This window comes from Leishmania infantum, chromosome 35 (assembly GCF_000002875.2).
Source record: "Leishmania infantum JPCM5 genome chromosome 35".
Taxonomy (NCBI): Eukaryota; Euglenozoa; class Kinetoplastea; order Trypanosomatida; family Trypanosomatidae; genus Leishmania; species Leishmania infantum.
This window is the reverse complement of record NC_009419.2, coordinates 1,939,272-1,958,650: the sequence shown is the minus strand read 5'-3', so window position 1 is coordinate 1,958,650 and position 19,379 is coordinate 1,939,272. Positions and strand designations below refer to the sequence as shown.

Here is a 19,379-nt window from a genome sequence, read left to right as displayed (position 1 = left end):
CGTGACTCGCCACAGTGGTCTCGCTCACGACCCGCGAGACGATATCGGCGCTGCTGTGCACGTTCAGGACGGTCTGCGCAAACAGGTTCAGCTCCGCGTAAAACTCAAACGACTGCGCCGGCATCTGATCTTGCTCGTACGGGGCCCGGAGAATCTGCTCGTAGAGACGGGATACAGAGAGCGTCTGCGGCCCTGGATGAAATGACTTGAGGTCGACTGTGGCGTCATCAGAGTACTCGGCGGAGAAGAAAGGTAACCCAATGACCTCCCTCTCTGTGTCAAACTTGGTCTCCCCTACTGTAATGCCGGCACGCTTGAGCTCAAAGGTGATCTTGTGGTCCCTGTAGTTGGCGGTCGTTATCAAATCGTCGCCAGCGTTGACGCGGAGGGCTAGGCCTTTCATGGACTTGGTGTGGTTATAGCACAGAAACACCGCCCCAGTGCGCCCATCTACTAAGTAGCCAAAGCACGGCAGGGATTCATCCTGCTGCTGCCGCGGCGTCGCCGAGTTCCAGCCAACGACGACGGAGCCGCGCCGGTTGCCGTTCATCCGTACCGTAAAGGACATACTGCTATCCGGGTGCCGGCCCTCCTCCTTGAAGACGCCGATCGCGCAGGTCCTGTTTTCGGCGTCGATTACACGCTTGATGACCTCGCACCGCATCGTGTGCTGCGAGCTCACCTCTGCCACCATTGCGGAAGGAAAGGGCAGTGGCGGGTCATGAGTGATGGCGCGCACGATTTCGCGGGCGCAGCAGACCAGCTTGTACGGTATCTCTGTGGGAACATCTCGGTACGGGTGCTCCGGCCGCTCACGCTGGAAGCGCTCGATCAGGTCGGCGATGAGTGTCACACCGGTTTGCACCACTGCCGAGCCCATTCGCTCTCTCCGGCACAGGGAGGCCATCATGTCCGTCAGCGGACGGAGGTGCGCGGAGAGCACGTGGTGAGACGGAAGCGGCACGCGCCCGTCAGCCAACAGCTCCTGCACGCAGTGGAGCGCCGTGTGCCGCGTCGACCGCGTGTGTACCGTCGCAGCCCTAAGCAGAATGAGAACAAGCGAGCTTCCGAACGCGTTCAGAATTGTGCGTCGGAAAACGTCATTGCGCATTAGAGACGCGATGACATTAATGCCGGCATCCACCTCTGCCGGCACCTGCATCAGGAACGGTGCTGATAGTTGCGCTACACACTGAGAGACAAGCCGGAAAGAGCCTTGCTTGATCTCGCCATCCAGGATGCGGGCAATATCCGGGTGTTTGCGCAACGCCGTGAGCGAGAGAAGTCGGAGAAACTGCGGCTGTGCAGCTGTACGTGCCTTTTCCTGAGACAGAAGCGTTTTCTCGAGCAGCATTCTCGCGTACGTCACCATGAGAACTCCCATCTGCTTCTCTGTGGACAGGTTCACCTCTTGTTTGGACGGAAACGCTCCACGCGCCGAGTGGCGGCACACGGTGCCGACCGTCAAAGATGTGTTCGCTGAAAGCTGTGCCAGAGGTGTCTCCTCTAGCACTCTCTTGAACACGGACGCAGTCATCTCACCACGTATTTGAGAGGAGCAGACCCTCCACTCCAGCACATCCAGCTCGGATCCTGGCGCGTGCGACACAAAACCGAGCTGCACGTCAGACGAAAGGACGCTTTCCTCAATGAAAGGGTGATAGACGGTTCCGTCGCTGCTCAGCACGACCACTTCACGCGTCTGCAGGTTGATGTCGAGCCACACAAACACCTCTCGCACTGCGGGGTCGAATAGACGGCTGCGCAAGGATTTGTAGGAGCCGTGCAGCAGCCGAATCGGGTTCGCAGAGCCGCTCTTGCAGTCGAGCTGCAGGTCCATGGGCATGCGTCGAGGAAACTGCAGCCGCAAGTGCACACGATGCCGCTCGGCGGTGGTGAAGCGCGGCGACGACACCACCGCGCTGCAGTTGATGCCCCCCGCCACCTGCCATGCCCCGCGCGCACCGCATAGTGCAAGGGACGAAGATAGGCACGTAAACTCAACGAGGTGCCGGACCGACTTCCACTTTGCCTGCTCGCGCAGCTCAATCAGGAGCGGCGCTTGCGGGATGGCGTGCTGCACCGCCACGTTCGGCTGAGCCTCGCCGGTCTTCATCTTCTCCCGCACAACCGTTTCGCTCTCTCCTGGGCACCGAGGCGGGCAGACAAAACGCACCTCATCCCTGCTGGAGACAAGCGACTCCAGCCGAACTAGAGACTCTGCGCCAGCACAACCTTTGTCGCGCCCCTCCAGCGCGATGAGCCCGCCGCAGGCGTGCCAAGTGGTCGCGAAGGCAGCGTTGTCGTCGGGTGGTGTGGCTTTACGGTTGGTCATGAAGAAGCATCCTTCCGCTGCAGGGGTGAAGAGCTCGTGTTCCATGGCACTGCTGTAGACGAATAGCTGCGAGTCGCGGTGTCCGGCGTGTCGAAGCCGCGCCACAACAAAGAGGGGGCGGCACGACAAGGACGCTTTGAGCCGCAGATGTACGCGATCTCGAGTCGACGTCACGTATCGGAGCGCGTCATCGACGTGCACAAATCCGCCACAGCTGCGCGCACCAACCAGCGAGTCGGACGGCGATGCCGTCGTCCGCCGAGTCACCTCATCCGTCGTCGGGATATGATCCATAACAAGTAGCACCGCCGCCCCGGCCGCCTTCTGCCATAACGATAGGGTGCAAGAGGACGATATGGGCTCCGAGATGAACACGCTACCACCACTGAGAACCGGGTGCGTCACGCTGCACATCGACGATGGCGCTCCAGTATCCGTGTCATGGGTAGGAAGGAGAAAAAAATGCAATGGGCGGCACGGGAACACGCGGCTGCTGAGATTGTGTTGGCGCAGTAGTGTGCGACGTCTGCGCAGGCCCTCAGCGGCAAGGAAACGAACAAGTGGATCAGCCACCTCTCGCAGCAGTCCCGGCCGGACGGAGACCACGTCGGGTGCGCGGCACCACACGAACTGGCTCGGCGCCACAAGTGTAAGTACGTTATTCCTGTCGGACCCGCTGCGCCGAGTGTTTGGTGCACTAAGCACCTGAAGGCAGTACCCTGACGACGTTGGCAGCTGAGTGGCGGGGAGCTGGGTTCGGGCTCCGCCGGGAGCGCGCACGCCGCCCGGAACCTGCAAATCCGATTCGCCTTTTCTCCCCGCACTGCTGACTTGCACCAAACGAAGCTCGACCTGCTCCTCTCCCTTGCCGTCGCTGAGGACGGGCTCACAGCAGGAGATAAGGCAGCTGCGCGGTCCGTTTGATCGCATGAGGACTGTGTAGGTGATGCTGCCCTTCAGGAGTCGTTTCTGACTTTGCACCGCGACGAAAGGATTGGCGCTCTCGCTCTTCTTGCCAATCGTAATGCCAATGTCGTCATTCTCCTCCTCCACGTCTCCGGTTTTGCCTTGCAGCCCTTCGTTCTCCGAGAAGAGCACACCGCTGCCGCTCGTCGTGTGGAGGAAGATGCCGACCCGCGCGCCTCCTGGCACTGTGATAGGCTCGAAGTTCTCCAGCGTCACTTCCCATGTGTCCTTCAAGGCCATCTCCTCCTCAAAAAGCTTTGTCCATGCTTCGGGGTCGCGTTCGAAGCCCATGAAGCTCCCACTGCGTGCGTAGAGCCGCACCGTCGCGACCGTGTTGGCATCTGGTATGAATGACAGCTTCGTAATGCAAATGGTGTTGTTCTTGGCGACGACGTCGAACATGATGCCGTTGTACGACCCAGAGCCACCGCGCAGCCGCGAACCCGTGCGCAGAGTAAACGTCAGGCCCTCGCCGCTGTCGCTGAAGCTGCCCTGGAATGCTACGCTTAGCTGCAGCGCGCGCGATATACTCGTGGCCTCGTCCACCATCAATTCGACGCACTCCGCGACACGGGGGTCGTGCGCAAGAAGGTGCTGGAAAGAGTGCAAGATTTGCCAGCAGGCCCACCGGTCACCAAACAAGGAGCGGACACCAGAGTCGCGCAGCTCGTGCGAGGCGTACTTGCTCTTCGGCGACAGCTGATGCACGTTCCACAGGCAGCACTGCACCACCTCCCCATGCTCGACACGCAAGTAGACGTTTCTCGGGTGGACGTGGCCATGTGGGAGCTGGTGCAGATGCCAGTGCTCCAACGCGTAGACCAGGGAGGAGGCGATCTCCTCCTCCTCCTTTACGTTAAGCACTGCGTCATAGTCCGCCAGTGAGCAATCAAACCATCCGTCTGCCATAACAGCCACGGCTTCTGCCCTGTTCAGCGCTGGCAGGATTTCGTGCTGGCGCATCACCGACAGGTGCGGCAAGACGTTGTTTGTGCTGTGAAGGTTTAGCGTCGCGTCGTCAAGAAAGAAGAGATGCAGCGTGCGTTCAACCGCACCAAACTCACGATCGAAGTGAAGCACGCGCACCATATTTGTCGCCTCCACGCGTCCCACAAGCTCGTACGTTGGCGGCAACCGCACGTGTACACCAGTGCTGTCGTCGAGTGGCGACGTCTGTACAGCTGTCTCGCTCGTGCGAGCGGGAAACACCACCACCTCCCTGCGAGCCGATTTGGAAAGGTAGTCGGCAATTTCATCTACTTTGGCGTCGTTCGCCTCAGGCAACGAGCGGGCAAAAGCACCCAGCCCTGCAAGCTCCTCCAACGCCTGCGCGACACGGTACTCGAAACGCGACCGTGCTATCTGCTCGCCCCAGCAGCGCTCCAAAAGCCCAGCGAGACGAGTGGGGAGCTTGCGCACCAGCTCCGAGATGAACGGGAACGTCTGCGTCGCCATGAAAAGTGGGTAGCGGCGTAGAAGAGATGGCGTGATGGGCTGCAACCAGAGGACCTTCTCCAGCGACGGCTGGTGCAGTCGTGTGTACTCCACCGCGCTAGAGAAACGCGCCAGCGTCGCGGATGAGTTGGGATGATCGAGGCGGACAAACGGCGACACGGACGCGCCGTGCGGTATGCCTTGAAACACCACGTGTGGAGACTCGTTGTCGCGCGAGATGGAAAGCGTGCCGTTGCTTCGGTCGACTATGAACAGCAGCTTGGTGCTGTCAAAAAACAGCACTCCCTGGCCGTAGGAGCCGCGCATCAGAGGAGGCAGCGGCTCCTGATTTGGCATCGAGTCCTCATCCTGGACGTCCTGCACCACCCACAGCGACCCGACGTACGTCTTGATTGCGGAGTACTCTGGAGCGAACTGAGCAAAGTCGGAGAGGGCGACCCCGGCAAAAAACCCGGAGCCGAGCGGCGTGCCTGGCTGGGAGTCCTTGCGGTGAATATGCACAACGAAGGACCACACACCTGTCGCCGGCAGCGGCGACCCCATCACGGCGTCGCCCCCGCCGAGCTCGTTCACGGAGCTCGCGGTCAGGCCGTTGCGGCTCACGGTGATGCGGCTGGCGTCGAGCCTCACCCAGGCAGGCGAGTATGTCTTTGGAAGCAGCGACGACGAGGAGAGAGTTGTCTTTGCATCCGATGCAATGTTGGCACGGGGGTTGCGCCGCGTTTTTTCCGGTACGTAAAGAAGCGCCGTCACCTTTTCCGGGTCGACGCTCACAAAGCCGATCCTGTGTAGCTGCCGCTGATGCTTGCCGCCGTAGAGTTCTTCCTTCGAAATGCTGCACCGCACAATGTCGTTCGTGTCGTAAATGAAAAAGTCACCCTCCGTCGTCACACGCAGCGTGAGCACCTCGTCACTCTGCATGTTAAAGGGCTTGCGGATCCGAACGGGCAGCGGCGACGGCGCCGAGTACACCATCATCCCAGACGAGGAGACAGTGCGTCTCTGGACCTCGGAGACGTGAAGCTCAAGAAAAATCATCGTCTCTTTGCCTTTCGCCGTCACCATAAAGGCAGAATAGTGCGGCCAGTCCGACACCCCCTGCACAGAGGAGAACAGCCGCGCCAAATATGTGGTGCTGGTGGAACACAGCTGCGCCTCAACGGAGTTGTGCTCCCACATCCAGCAGTCCGGCTTCGCCAGCACTGGCGCCGTCAGTGGGAGCGGCGAACATGCCTGTATCTCGAGGAAGAGCGTCACAAACCCGTCGCGCTGCAAGCTAGCAGCGTAGCCGGCGTGAACGTTTTCAACCAGTGGAACGCTCGACTCTCCACCGCGGCAAATGACAAACGGAACAGGATCCTCGGTGAGTCCGTGTCGAGCCTCGCCATCTCCCCCCCAAAGCTGCAGGAGAAAAAAGTGGGCTGGGGCCTCCTCGGTCGCTTCCGCGATTGCCGAAGCAGCGCCGCTGGTGACAAACTGCACGGAAAACACCTCGTTCGTCGTCGAAAGGCGCAGCGCGACTGCCGCGCCGGCAGCGGGGTGAAACACAAACGGGCACAGTAAGCCCCCGCCCTCGCTGTACTCCTCCTCACTGAGCAGAAGTGCAACAGGAATCGAGAAGACGACACCGCGCGGTGCCACGGACGCCTGAACCTCCGGCCTGTCCTTTGATGCCGCATCAACCGGCATCAGCATCCCGTCCTTGCCCCAGGCGCTACCCACTGCAGCCACCGCTGCCTCAATCGTCTCCTGAATACTTAGCCCCGACCGTGTCTGTTGCAGCCCGTTCGCAACAATCTCAACCGCCCTCGCCTCCTCGGAGAGGATGGGCATGTGCTCGGCGTTACAGGCGGCGCACACCTCCTGAGTGTACATCCAACCGCACATGACACACTTCGTGATGGGCAGGAGTCGCTTCGCAGGTACGCTGAATGGTACGGATGCATCACGGTGTCGCACGAGAGCCATCCCGTCGGGCCGCACGCCAGACTGCAGCTGCACAAGCGCGTTCGACTCGGCGCTCTGCAGGTCGGTCAGCAGCGCGATGTCGCCCTTCGCTAGTGGCACCAGAAGGCTGCAGTGGCCTCCCGCGATTGGGATCGTGACGTTGATGTTGCGCACCTCGCCCGAGTCCCGTATCAGGGATGCAAGCACGTTCTCGGCACCCATCAAGTCTGCAAGCGAATCCATCGGTGACGTGGCGAGCAGCGAAGTTGTCTTGAGCAGCTGCTCATAGGAGAAGTTGCCGGAGTGCCCAACGCTAGACAGCTCGACGTACGACATCAGAGCCACCAGCATTCGAGTAACAAGAAAGCCGCGGACGTACGGGAATGTGGCATGCTCCATCGCGTCGGTATTCTGTAGTGCGTACGTACGGTACGTGATCCGTCCACGAAAAGCGCGTGGTTCGAGTGGAAGCTCAACAAAAGGGGACGACGACTCGCTTTTCCGGCCAACGTACACGGATAAGATGCCGTCACTGTCGAACTCGTCGCGGATGTCTCCGACGTGGCCGTCGCTGCTGTTATAGAAGCGAACGCCACAGCTCGACGATGTGTTGATGAAAATCGAGTAGACCTGGTTGGCACGCATACGCAACATCAACGGACCGACTGAGAAGGGATGTTTATCCACCACCGCCACCTCCTTTGTTATCACCTCGCGCCACTGGTGCGGCGCCCTCTCCGCCCCCTCCATGCTTCCCTCCCTCCAAAAAATCCGCACGGTAACGCAGTCTGACGTGGTCTGCGAGATGCAGAAGACTTGCTCCAGCGTTATTTCCTTCTTACTGCGCAGGTCGAACATGATACCGTTGTAGGACGCCGAGTTGTTTTGATTCAGATGGGCGCCGGGAATCATCGTGTGTAGCTCACCCTCCAGTACAGGCCTGTTTGCCTCACACGTCACGTCGCCAAAGAACCCGCTCACTGCAATAAGGTCGTTCTTGCGCTCGTACAACGGATCGCTGCTGCTTAGTAGGCACAGGTGCGGCGGCGCGCCCACGCCCTCGCTCTCGATGTTCTTCAGCAGCACCTGGAACATGTATGTCCCTTGCTCCAAAGACAGGCTTGCCGGGCTCAGAACAGCCTCAGAAGCGTTGCCCTGTACCAAGAACCGCGAGTTCCAAATCCACTGCCTCTCGAGGCGGTCCTCCGGCGTGTAGAACATGGAGATGGAGCAGTGCGAGATGCCCTGAGGAACGCGCGCCGATGGGTTCAGCAGCAGTACTGGCATCGTGAACGAGATGATGCGAACCGCCAGCGAGAAAACCCGCACTCGGAACGTGACGACAATGTCCTTCGACGTTGTCAGCGGGCGGCAGATGAGGCGAAGCGATTCGCTGCAATGGCAGAGGTTCGCCTCCATAGACGGTCTGGGGAAGAGCTTGCCCTCAATCGACGGCAAGGTGGAGCCATGATTCTGCTTGTACTGAATAGTGCCGCAGAACCCGCGCGGTGACATACTGAACTCCGTGAACGGATCGCTGCTTCCGCTCTTCCGTCCCAGGTACACAGAGAGAGTGCCGTCCGCGTCCAGCTCCTGGCCGATCTCACCGCTGCAGCCATCCTCCTCGCAGTAGAAGCCGATGCCGCAGTTGTGCGACGTGTTGATGTAGAAGGAAAAGGTCGTTCCGCCCTCCACGGTGATCGGAGTAAATGGGATGCTGAACTGGTGGTCAGCTGTCATGTCAATCATGTCGTCGAAGATGATCGTCCACGATCGTCCGTCGCGCTCGTGGTTGACACTGGAACCCTTTCGGAAGTAGGTCTGCACCTGATGGCACCCGGTGACTCGCGTCAGCACGGACATCCCAATCAGTTCAATCGTCTCCGATGTCTTGCAGTCAAACATGATTCCGTTGTACGATCCACGACTCTGCAGACGAAACTTCTTCTTACCCACCTCGAAGACACGCGTGATGGAGCTGGTGGGAGGCGAGATGAGGGGGTAGAGCTCGTAGTTGTACTGCTGCTTGCCTTCGTTTCGCAGAAGAAAGCACTGGTTCATGTTGACAGAGATGAGGTTCCGCTTGTCGCTGCTTTCGCACACATTCACGACGGCGCCTTGCACGCTAGCTATGGTGCCACGCTTGGATATCTGCAGCCCACCGATCTTAAATGCGACAGGGTCGCCGTCGCACAGGCCTGGCTTCTCCCTACCGGCCGCGGCCACCAGCGCGCAGAAGCGCACCGCAGACTTGTGGACGGCGAATGTGCTGCGTTTCCCGTGTTCGGATACCGATTCGACAACGGCCACGTCTGGGCTGCACACGCGCATGATCTTGCCAAAGTGCGAAGTACCGTAAAGAGGAGGCACAATCGTAGCTGTTGTGCCGCGCGTGGACAGGTAGGCGACGACACGCAAGCGCTCGCTTCGCTGTGCATCACTAAGCTCAAGGCTCGCCAGCTCGATTCCTTGTATGTACACGTGAATTGTCGTTCCATCGTGGAAAAACGTCACCGTGTCTCCAACGTAGAAGAGTGTGCCGTTGTCCAGCTTGTCCACGTGTGGAGAATACCGCCACTCTGCTTTCGTGTATGTCTGTGTGCGGTCGACAGTGTCCATCAGCACAATCGCCTCGTTGAACGTGTCCACCGACAAGGCGTCACCCATTTCGGGAAAGAGGCCGATCGCAAGCGGCGCAAAGCTCGGCTCCACGCACTCGTTGTAGGACACAAGCCCCTCCGAGAAGCGCACGACGCACGGTTCGTGTGAAAACACGAGAAGGCGAAGATTGTCCTCTTCGGCCTCGGCGGACATGCTGCCGGAGATGACGAACGGCTTGCCGTGCAGACCACTGAGGCTGGAACTGAAGAATACCGAGCTGTTCAAACAATCCACGAGCATGTTGACGCAACCGCTGCTGCTCACCTTCTCGCTTGTGTCGCACCATGTACCGCGCACACTCTTCGCCGCGCACAGATGCTCCAGGTCCGCGCGGCTCATCGGCCTCGGCGCATCAGCCAGGTTCGTCACCCCTACAAAGACCTCAGCCATGGAAAAGAGGGTGTTTCGTGAGTTGCTTTCAATGTGGAAGCACAGGAACAACTTTGTACGCATGGGCAGCATTGTCGCACTCACCGCCACGCAGTCGCCGCGGAGGCTGCACGTGGGGCCGATTTGCTGCCCGTCTCGCCACAGTGGTGTGAAGGTGTGCAAGCCGCTAAACGGGTGGCCTGGGACACCAGCTATGTGGCTGAGTCGGACGTCGACGCGGCGCTGCCCAAACTGCGGCAGCTCCTCGCTGAAGGCAAAACTCTCATCATTCAGCGCGATGCACGTGCCCCCTAGTATCTCCGAGTTCACACTTCGAATGTTTGACCACTGAAGCCCGGTGTTCTCCTCAAACTCCACATAATCGCCGGCCACAAGCGTTTCGGGGCAGTGATCCGAGACCAAGTATTCCGGAATCGTGCGCGACGTCGTGCTCACGACAAAGAACATGTCCTTTGGCCGCTTCCATAAGCTGAAGCACCATTCGCAAAGAGCCACGTTGTCCTCGCTACCGTACCACGGCGGCATCAGCCGCCGCGAGCAGGAACAGCAGGTCACCCGCTCACACGATGGATTGTTGAAGTTGCTCACCGGGTACGTTAGCCGCGAGGGGAACAGACATGAGTCGAGTGTGGAGAAAACTACGACCGATTCCTCACCACACACTACCATCGGCCGCAGGTCACAGGCGGCGGGGATGCCCTCGAACAAGACGCCCAGGTCAGTCTGCTCGCTGTTCCGTATGCGCGTGAAGGCCACTGTCCTCTCATGCCGATCGACGCGCATGAGAAGTACGTCGCCACTCTGGAATACCTTGTTCGCCGCGCCAAAGATGATGCCGGGCTCCATGCAGCAGTTCACGCTGTTCGTGGCGACGGAGTCTCGGTTGCAGAGCACCCACGCGTCTTCCCAGCTGGCGACCTCGTCCTGCGATTCCGGCCAGCGCATGCGCGTGGTGGTGAATCCAACGTACATGAGGTCATTTATCGAGGTCTGTGTGACAGAGACGGCGAGGGTGAAGCGTTGATCGAGCTGCACATTTCCACGCACGACAGAGCAGCCCTCAGCGGTGGTGACGGCGATGGAAGGGTTCGGCACGTACAGCGTTTTGGTGGAGCAGTGCAGGTCGACCGACACAGACTGGCCCGAAAAAATGACGCTCGAGTTGAAGCGGCGGTAAGGAAACTCAGCGCCGCTGGTCTCTGGCGAGGTTGAAGCTGCTCTTGCCAGCTTCGGAGACGACCTCATCTGCTGCTCGGTGAGAATTCCGATAAGGTTCGTCGCGATGGCGCTGCTGAGGGACTCCTCGTACTGGCGCTCCACCTTGTGTCGTGCCCCTTCTTCGCTTTGCAGCAGCGGGGCCACGGCGGATGCCTCGTAGAGGATGCGATACAGCTCGCTCGACAGCAGTGTGGCACATGAGTGCGCGTCTGGAGCGTTGCTCTGGTACAGTGGCGTTTGAATGAAGGATGGCTTTAGTCCCTGCGGCTGCACGGAAAACAGCCGCTTGTCTTCGTCGCTGGCGAGAAACACAACCACCTTCCCGGTAACCTCGGCGATCGCGTGCACGACAACCATACCGTATGTATCGTGTTGGCAGTAGAGGTAGCTTCGCTCCCCGCCCAGCACCCCTAGCGCCACGAGACATTCGTCCAGACTACAATCGAGCTGCGAGACAGAGCGTTGCACCATGAGCGATATTATCGCGGAAAACCCGGGGACCACATGAAGCTCCTGTAGCGTGTCAATCGCCGCGCTGCGGCGCAGACTCTCCGTCCAGTGCTCGACAGACTCGTCCGTCAGGGACGGTGGCGCAATGATTTCGCAGGAGGCGTCGTCATTGAAGAGAAAGGCAATCGGATACAGGTCGTCAACCTGGGTAATGTTCGCAAACGCGAGGCCGATCATGACCATGTTCTCGCGATAGAAGGCGATCTCGCCGTAGTCCGCGTTGAACTCCACCCAGACCACCTCATCGTTGCCATAGACGCGGCGGTGGTTGTTGCGCGGGATGCAGTGCCTGCGCAGAAGAAGATGCGCCACCTGGTCCTGGTCATCTGTGTCCTGCAACACGTAAACGTCACTCCGGCTGATTAGGTTGCCCATGTTCGGAATCGACGGCTGTCCGTGAGCGAGTCCGAGGTAGTAGCACCCGCCCAGCGGGGCCCCCGGCCCCTGAACCTGCTGCTGTCGCCGTTTGATGCGAAATCCAACAAGATGCGTGCCCTTCTTTGGCAGCGGAACAGACCCGAAGAAGGTGCCCTTGCCCTTCACAACCGTGGTGCCGCCAACCCAGCGAGGCGGCTGCATAGGTGCTTCCGCCTCCTTGATGAATTTGATGCGGGCGAGGTCGACGAGCTGCTGCACAATGTCCTCAAAGGACACGAGGCCCCGCAGCGCCTCCGAGGCCTCCACCAGGTACTGGGGACGCAGTATTTTGCAAAGCATCGCCAGACACTGTGAGGCGCGTACCTTGACCCACTTGTCGCGGCACCGCGTGAGGATGGCAGCGCACAGCTGGAGAACCGTCGCGTGCGTGCGCCGGGTGACAGCGTCGTAGCGAAAGCACTCTATTACGATGGAAACGCAGTGGAGAAGGCGCGAGAGCAAGACGACAATCTGCTCGATGCGGCTGCTCTGCCCCGGCGAGCACGCGTTCAGCTTCACCATAAGTGTTATCGTCGACGAGCTGAGGAATGCTGTCGCCTTCTCGAGAAGGCCGCTGATAGCTTCGTCGCTCGTCACCGAGGTGTCTTCCCCCTTCGACAGTCCCTTGTAGCACATTGTGACGAGGTAGTCTGTCGTGATGATGACCGTGTCGCACACCACACTCGGAGTGAGGTAGCGATGCCGGCAGCTGCAGTGCAACGATGCCAGGTCGAAGCGAAACGATTGTTCTTCGCCGAAGTTGACAATCACCTTCATGAGTGTGTCGTCGCCGCGCACGCTGACAAACGGGATAACCGTGGACAGGGTGGGCACCTCCGCAACCACGCCGAGAAACTCGCCGTTCAGCGTGAAGAAGACGCTGTTTGATGGGGCCATGAGCCCGCACCCGACAACGTCGCCGACCTTCCACGGATTGCATAGCTGGCGATCTTGCTTCTCCGGGCGGTGGACACGGCCGGTAGAGGCGAGTGAGAGCACGTAGTCTGCCCGCACAGGGTCGAGCGGCGAGAGAGGCACAAGGCTCAGCCCCATCGATAGTTCCGGGTTGCTCGGATGCAGCGCAAAGTCCAGCGCCACCTCGTAGTACTGCACGTCTGGAAACTCGCTGATTACTTTTGGAATGCCGTAGTTCGCGTAGTAGTCAGCCTCGCACGTCTTTGTCGGTATTCTGACGTTCGCGCCGTGTGCCTTCCAGTGCGTTCGAGCGCTGAACACAACATTGACGTTTTCCACATGCAGCCCCTGCACCTCACTTTGAACGATGTGAACGCCCTCAACAGACGTCTGTAACATTGCGTTGGGAATGACCAGACAGCGGTGCGCAAGGTCAAACAGTCCACGACTCTCGTAGTACTTGTCGGTGTCGCTGCTCGCAGATTCGAGGCGCAGCTCGCAAGCGGTTGTGAGGAGCTTCTTGAGAAAGGCAAAGATCTCTCGCGGCTGCAGGATTGACATGTCGACACCGTCCCAGGGGTGGCACAGGGTAGCGCACATGTACACCGCCTCCACGTACGGGAAGTCCTGAGTGTCGTCGAGTTTGTGCAAGAGGGAGCGCAGCGAGCTCTGCACAAACGAGCACACCGCCTTCTGCAACTCCAGCTCCCGCAGCATACCGCAGCCGATCATCTGCTCTGTGTAATGATGGTCAAAGCCAACGTTGGCCTCGCTCGCCGCCTCCCCTTGCTCACTCGCTGCGACGATTGTGGACTGAGAGAACTCCAGCCGGTACTTTAAGTGCGTCATCAAAATGGCCGACAGCATCTCCCGGTCGTTCGCAAACGACTTGCACAGGTCCTCCTGCAGCTTATACGCCTCCGTCTGGTACACCGCCTGCTGCGTCTTGAGCACCATATCTTTGCAGATGTCCTCGGTGGGCTTGTCAAGTCCGTTGATGAGGTAGTAGATGATCTTGTTTGGCAAACTCTCCTCTTCGCTCCTCAAAGTTTTGGTGAAAATATTCACCGGCGACTCATCCAACGTCCGCGAGGCCGTCCTGCGCGTGCTCAGCAGTGACCCGCGATAGTTACTCGAGAGGTCAAGCGCGTGCGCCGTAGGCATTTGGAAACTTGCCACGGTGGCCCGGCTCCGGTTCCCAACCGAGTAGGCCAGTCGCGACAGCTGGCGAGAGCCACGATCCGCCTCCGCTGTCAACGGTTCCTCCGTGTGCTGGTGCTCGATCAGCTGCCACTCGCCAAAGAGACGGGGGGTTATGTTGAAGAGCAAAAAGCGTGCTCGACCTACGATCGCCTCCTCGCGCCCTTGCTGGAGCGCCTCCAGCAGCAAAAACGTCTTGCGCTTGATAGCGTTCACACTGCTGCAAAGCAGCTGCTCCACTGTCTTCTCGTCCTCTGCGGGGAGCGAGAGTGTCTGCCACGCAAGCGCGCAACTTGCCCATCGCATGATTCCCTCCAGCCGCTTGGAATACTGGATGCGGCTTTTCTCATACAAGGCGCTCCATGCAACCGTGAGCGACGGGTCCGTCTCTTCCGCCACCGCGCACAGCTGAGCATGCAGGTCGGCGCACTCCTCTTTGTTCCCTGGGGAGAGCGGTATCTTGTTGCACTTCTGCACGCTGGCCGACAGGCCACCGCGAAGAAAGGAGTCTCTGCGGATAGCGCTGCCGGACGGCGCGGTGTTGTGCAGGTTATGCTGCGTCACCCGGATAATAATGTAGCTGAGCGCCAGACAGATATCGCGCACCCAGTCCGTCTTCTCCGTTGCCAGCTCAACTACCGTGTGCACGTTCAGTGCCACGCCAGGGGCCGGGGAGTCCAGCGTGGCTTCTGCGGCGTACGCAATCGAAACTTGCGCACCCTCCAGGAAGACGGCGTTTTGGCCCGGGTGCAGCACGTCGACAGAGGTCAGGCAGTTGTTTGTGACGAGCGAGACGGTCACCGTGCTAGAGGCGCGGTCCAATTCCGGAGAGTCCAAGAATTCCACCTTGATGCTCTTGGCATACTGTAACGAGAGGCTAGCATAGAACGGTGCTTTCAGCTGAGGCGGCGACGCCACGTAATGCGTCTCCGAGAACGAGACAAACTTCTTCCCTCTCTTACCCGGCGCCAAGCTGTAGCGTGACAGGCACTTTCGCGCGTCGTTGAGTGCCTTCAGCGCGTCCGGGGCGATGGACGAGTCAAGCTGCATATCGCACATGTAGTGTACGACGGGGAAGAGGACAATGCCGATGGAGGTTTCTTTGAGGACATCGACGTTGGCGTAGCGCTCGGCGTCCGACGGGTAGCGCTCCTCAAAGCAGCGAATGATCCACTTGCAGAGGGAGCTGATCAGCGCAGCAGCGACCAGGTGCCACTGGGAGTGCCCTTGCTGCGAAAGCATTCCTAGCAGGGTGCTGAGCATCGCCTCCGATGCATTGATTTGGCGAGGTTTGCTGTCGAAGATGAGCGTCGCCTCCTCTTGGCACTCCTCCTTCAAGCGGTGCAAAAAGGTCATGAACATCTTCTTCATGTCCCTCTTGATCACGGAGGCGACAAACTGCGAGAGGCTCTCTAGCTGCAGCAGTTGGCGTACATCTTTCAAGCTGGCGCTGTCCGTGATCAGCTTTAGCTGAAAATCGTGGCTGACGCAGCGGGCCAGAATGACCTGATTGAGGTCGCCAAACACACTAGCAGCTTCCTGCAGAAACTCGTCCTGCTTCACCTTCGTGTTCAAGCTCTGCAGACGCTTGTGCGCGTCCACCACAGACCGCACTACCTGCCCAGGACATTGTCGCTCAAACAGCTTTACGTAAATGTTCAGCACACGACCGACAAGGCAAAGCAGCAGCTCAGGGCGCAGGCATTCCTTCACACTGCTTTCGATGCCGGAGACCAAGTACTCGGTCAAGTCGAGGAGACGACCAACAACAGAGAGATTCTCTCGCAGGCTTGACGAAAGGTGGACGGGGCCGCTGCCTTGATCGTCGCTGTAGGTGAGCAGGTGCAGATTGGTTCGGTGCACCAGGTACTCTAGGTACTGCTTAGCCGTGATTGGGGTGCGCCTCATCACGCTCTCCACGACCTGCGCGCAGAACTGCTTGCCAACCACCATCGATGGCAAATGTTGCAAGTACGCCGCCGGCGGTGAGTTTGACTTGACAGACCGAATGCCTACGGTGTCTTGAGTGGACAGGAAAAAGTAACCATCCGTAATGTTGTAAAAAGGCCGCTCGCTCACGGACAGAAGTCCCTCTGCCTGCTCCACGACACGGCCGTCGCGGTCGATCCACGTCGTCGCCTGTGGCTCTATGATGGCGTACTCAAAGTGGTTGGTGACAATGTAGTAGTTGCCGGACGGCCTCCAGTGAACCTTGTGCGGAGAATGTCGGTTTACGGGAAACGGCCTCGGCGGGGTGTCCCAGATGACCCCCGTGCCTTGCCAAACGTAGCCTGTCTGCGGGCTGTGAAAAGAGCGCCCGAGTCCTTCATCCATCAAGAACGAAAACACAAGGAATTGCGATTTGCTCTCCGGCGTGTGCTCCAGCGCGCAGTTGCGCATGCAGTCAACGCTCTGCGCACGACTCCACAGCTGCAGAGTAGAAAGATGCGCGTTCAAGCGACCTTTGAAGAAAATAGGGGTAACAGCACCACTGGGCTGTATCAGGGCGCCGCTTTGGCTGCGCGTGTCGCACATGACGCCGTTCTTGAACACACTCCACGCCGCCGTGTCATTGGTGGACGTCAGCGACGCGCTCCAAAGGGCCCACTCTGCTCTCAGTGGCTCTCGGATCTCAGCGAAGGCGTCCTGCCCATGACGGAACATGAGCACCATGGTGGAGGTAAGAGGGTTCAGCGAGACCGACACGGAAAGCCAGTTCTTGCTCCCGGTGGTGAGATGGAGCAGCGTCATTTCATTCACCGTTCCTGTGATGACCGGGCAAAGGTAGAACTGGATGCTCAATGAGTCGCACGTCCGCGGTAGCGTGATTGTGCTCGGCGTGAGTGCTCCACTCACCTCATTTCCTGTAAAGCAGGCCTGTCTTTCAGTGGAAATGCCGGCTAAAAAGTACGACGACACGTACTCACCATCTCCAATGTACAGAGGAAACTGAGTGGAGCCTAGAAGGTGCGACGGAGGGGACATTGTCCGGGTAAGCATTAGGGTGTCCTTGTTGATCACAAAGACCTTCCCGTGGTCGCCAAGTACACAGATCGACATATCGCTCTCGACATAAACACCTCGGCACGAGTCGGGGGCAGTGCTGCTACAGCACAGCACCTCAAACGGCGGAGTTAAGGCGACTTTGAAGGAGCGATTTTCGGTGAAAACGATGCATCGTGGAGCATCCTCCTCCGTAAACACGCAGAGGCCCGTGACAGAGGCGGGAGTACTTCCCACAGAGTGAATAAACGAGATCGTCTGCTCTTTCGGTGTGACTGTCGGGATCGACAGGCGCACGCGAACCGCACTCTTCTGCTCCACGCGTTCAACAATGCCCCGCACCCCGCGCATGTGCAGCATCGCTATCGTGTCAGGGTGGTGCAGACTCCATCGCAGAAGTGAAAAAAATACCTTTGTGTCGCCGGAAGAGAGCACGATCTTAGACAGCAATGATATCGTTGTCGCAAGCCATCTCTTGTTCACGCTTTGCCCGGCGTGCACGTTCATGTGACGAAGCAACAGACGCATGATGCGTCTAACGCCCCAGGATCGCAGCACTGCCACCTCGGTAGAGGAGCTCAGACATCGATCAACCAAGGTGTGGAGAAGGTGAAGACTCTCGTACGTGATTCCTTGCGACACGACAGGCAAGATCAACGCAACGCTGAAATCGAAAGCGCTCACGGCGGACTCCACCTCAATATTCTCGTCTTGCACTTCGTCGCTCCCTTCATTCCCAGATACATCATCTGTCTCATCAGCACATGCGCTTTCGCCTTCCCAAGCGGGGTCGAGCAGGGCGTCCGCGTACGGTGTGCTGTTCGCAACACTCTGATTTGCGCCTGCTATTTCATCTCGCACGACGGCCTGAACGAGCAGAGATCGAAGGTATACGGGCGTGACACGATGGTAACGTTCTCCAAGCTGGAGAGCTATGGAGCACATGAATTGGGATATCTCATCCGTGTCACCAAACCGAGTTTCCAGCACTTCAGGGCATTTGGGTAGCTTACTATACAGCGGGTGCTCACGGTTTTTCAGCTCTGAGGGGCAGAGGCACCACGCTCGGGTGAGAAGATCAGCTGAGCTGTACTTGACGAGCCCGCCAAGCGATTTCAGACCCACACGTTTCTCTTCGTTAACCGTGCTGACCTCTGTTGAGTACTTCTCCTTCAACGTAGTTTGTGCAAAAAGATACTCTACCGGGTACGAGGACTCGCGGAGAGGCCGCAGAGACTCGCTGCCGATGCCGCGAGCTCTTCCTGATCGTTGGCCTGCAGACCGCTGCGCCGAGCCCTCTGCAGGTGCTGCTCGCGCGGCAGTGCTGTGCTCCGAGTTATCGGAGCTGTAGTCTTCATCGTCGCTGAGGACACGTGTTTGAGAATCCTGGTGGTCGTCGCTGAAGGCTTCATCAACATCGAGCTCTGAGAAGTCGGAACTCTGTGACTCCATGGCGGCTGTAAAAAGCGCTTTGGTGTGCACCGACTAGTCGTGATAACTATCTTCCTTGGTAGATCTTGCAGTCTTAGGCATAAAGCAAAGCGGATAGTTCTGTATGCGTACATACATATATAAGGGAAGGTCGCTAGCACACAGTTTCCTCGTCAAGCTCTGCGAGATGCTGGGGTTCGCAACATCTATTCCAATGATTGGCTTCAGATACTGCACAGAAATATAAACGAAAAGATAAAGAGGGAGAGGGTCGCTTATAGTGGTACCTTGAGAGGTATGCGCAGGGACAGAAAAAGCCGTCCTAGCGTTGAAGTCTCTGACAAAGTTGTGCGCCAACGCGTGCAGGGCTGCTATACAAGATAAAAAGCAGATGAATAGTAGGCAAAAAGACCAGTAAAGCAGATAAAATGGAGCACAGAGGAAAGCTAGAATAAACGCAAAACACAGCACTGCTAGTCCTATAAGCGCGATGCGAAGGCTTGCACCCGCTGTTCGGAAGCGAGCCAGCATGGAAACAGCTTGTCCCTTTGCTATAGGGTACTACTAATACCTGAAGCCTCCAAGGATTGTAGGCACGTCACCGTGGCACTTCAGGGTCTCCTGCCCTCTCTTTCTGGGGAAGCCAAGAGCCTGCAGGCTGCCGTTGAGTACGGTTCTGGACTTTTTGTGCCAGCAGACAGGCGTGGGCTGGCGCTGTGCCTAAAGAGGCACGCAGCCATAATCACAGGTGTACCACAGCTCACCACAGATCGTCTCGGCAATCCAACAAGCGTGCGCATCCACCTGCTCTTTGTTAGCTTTTGGTGCGTTGTAGTGGTGTCGAGCGTGATTTCCCACCTACTGCGCCCTCTATGCAATGCAGGTAGATTGTGCTGGGCTACGCTGGCGCGGGTCCTTAGCCCCGTTTCCT

At 58.6% G+C, this 19,379-nt stretch overlaps 1 protein-coding gene across 1 annotated transcript in view; it reads right to left on the bottom strand.

Moving 5' to 3' along the window:
* LINJ_35_5080 (conserved hypothetical protein) overlaps positions 1–18,469 on the bottom strand; it is a gene marked incomplete at both ends in the record, with an annotated part of 19,875 nt that extends 1,406 nt beyond the window's left edge. Inside the window, one exon of the mRNA XM_001469297.1 lies at positions 1–18,469. This exon is cut by the window's left edge and continues 1,406 nt beyond it. Coding sequence (XP_001469334.1) covers positions 1–18,469 — 18,469 coding nt within the window.
* Positions 18,470–19,379: the final 910 nt, after the last annotated feature.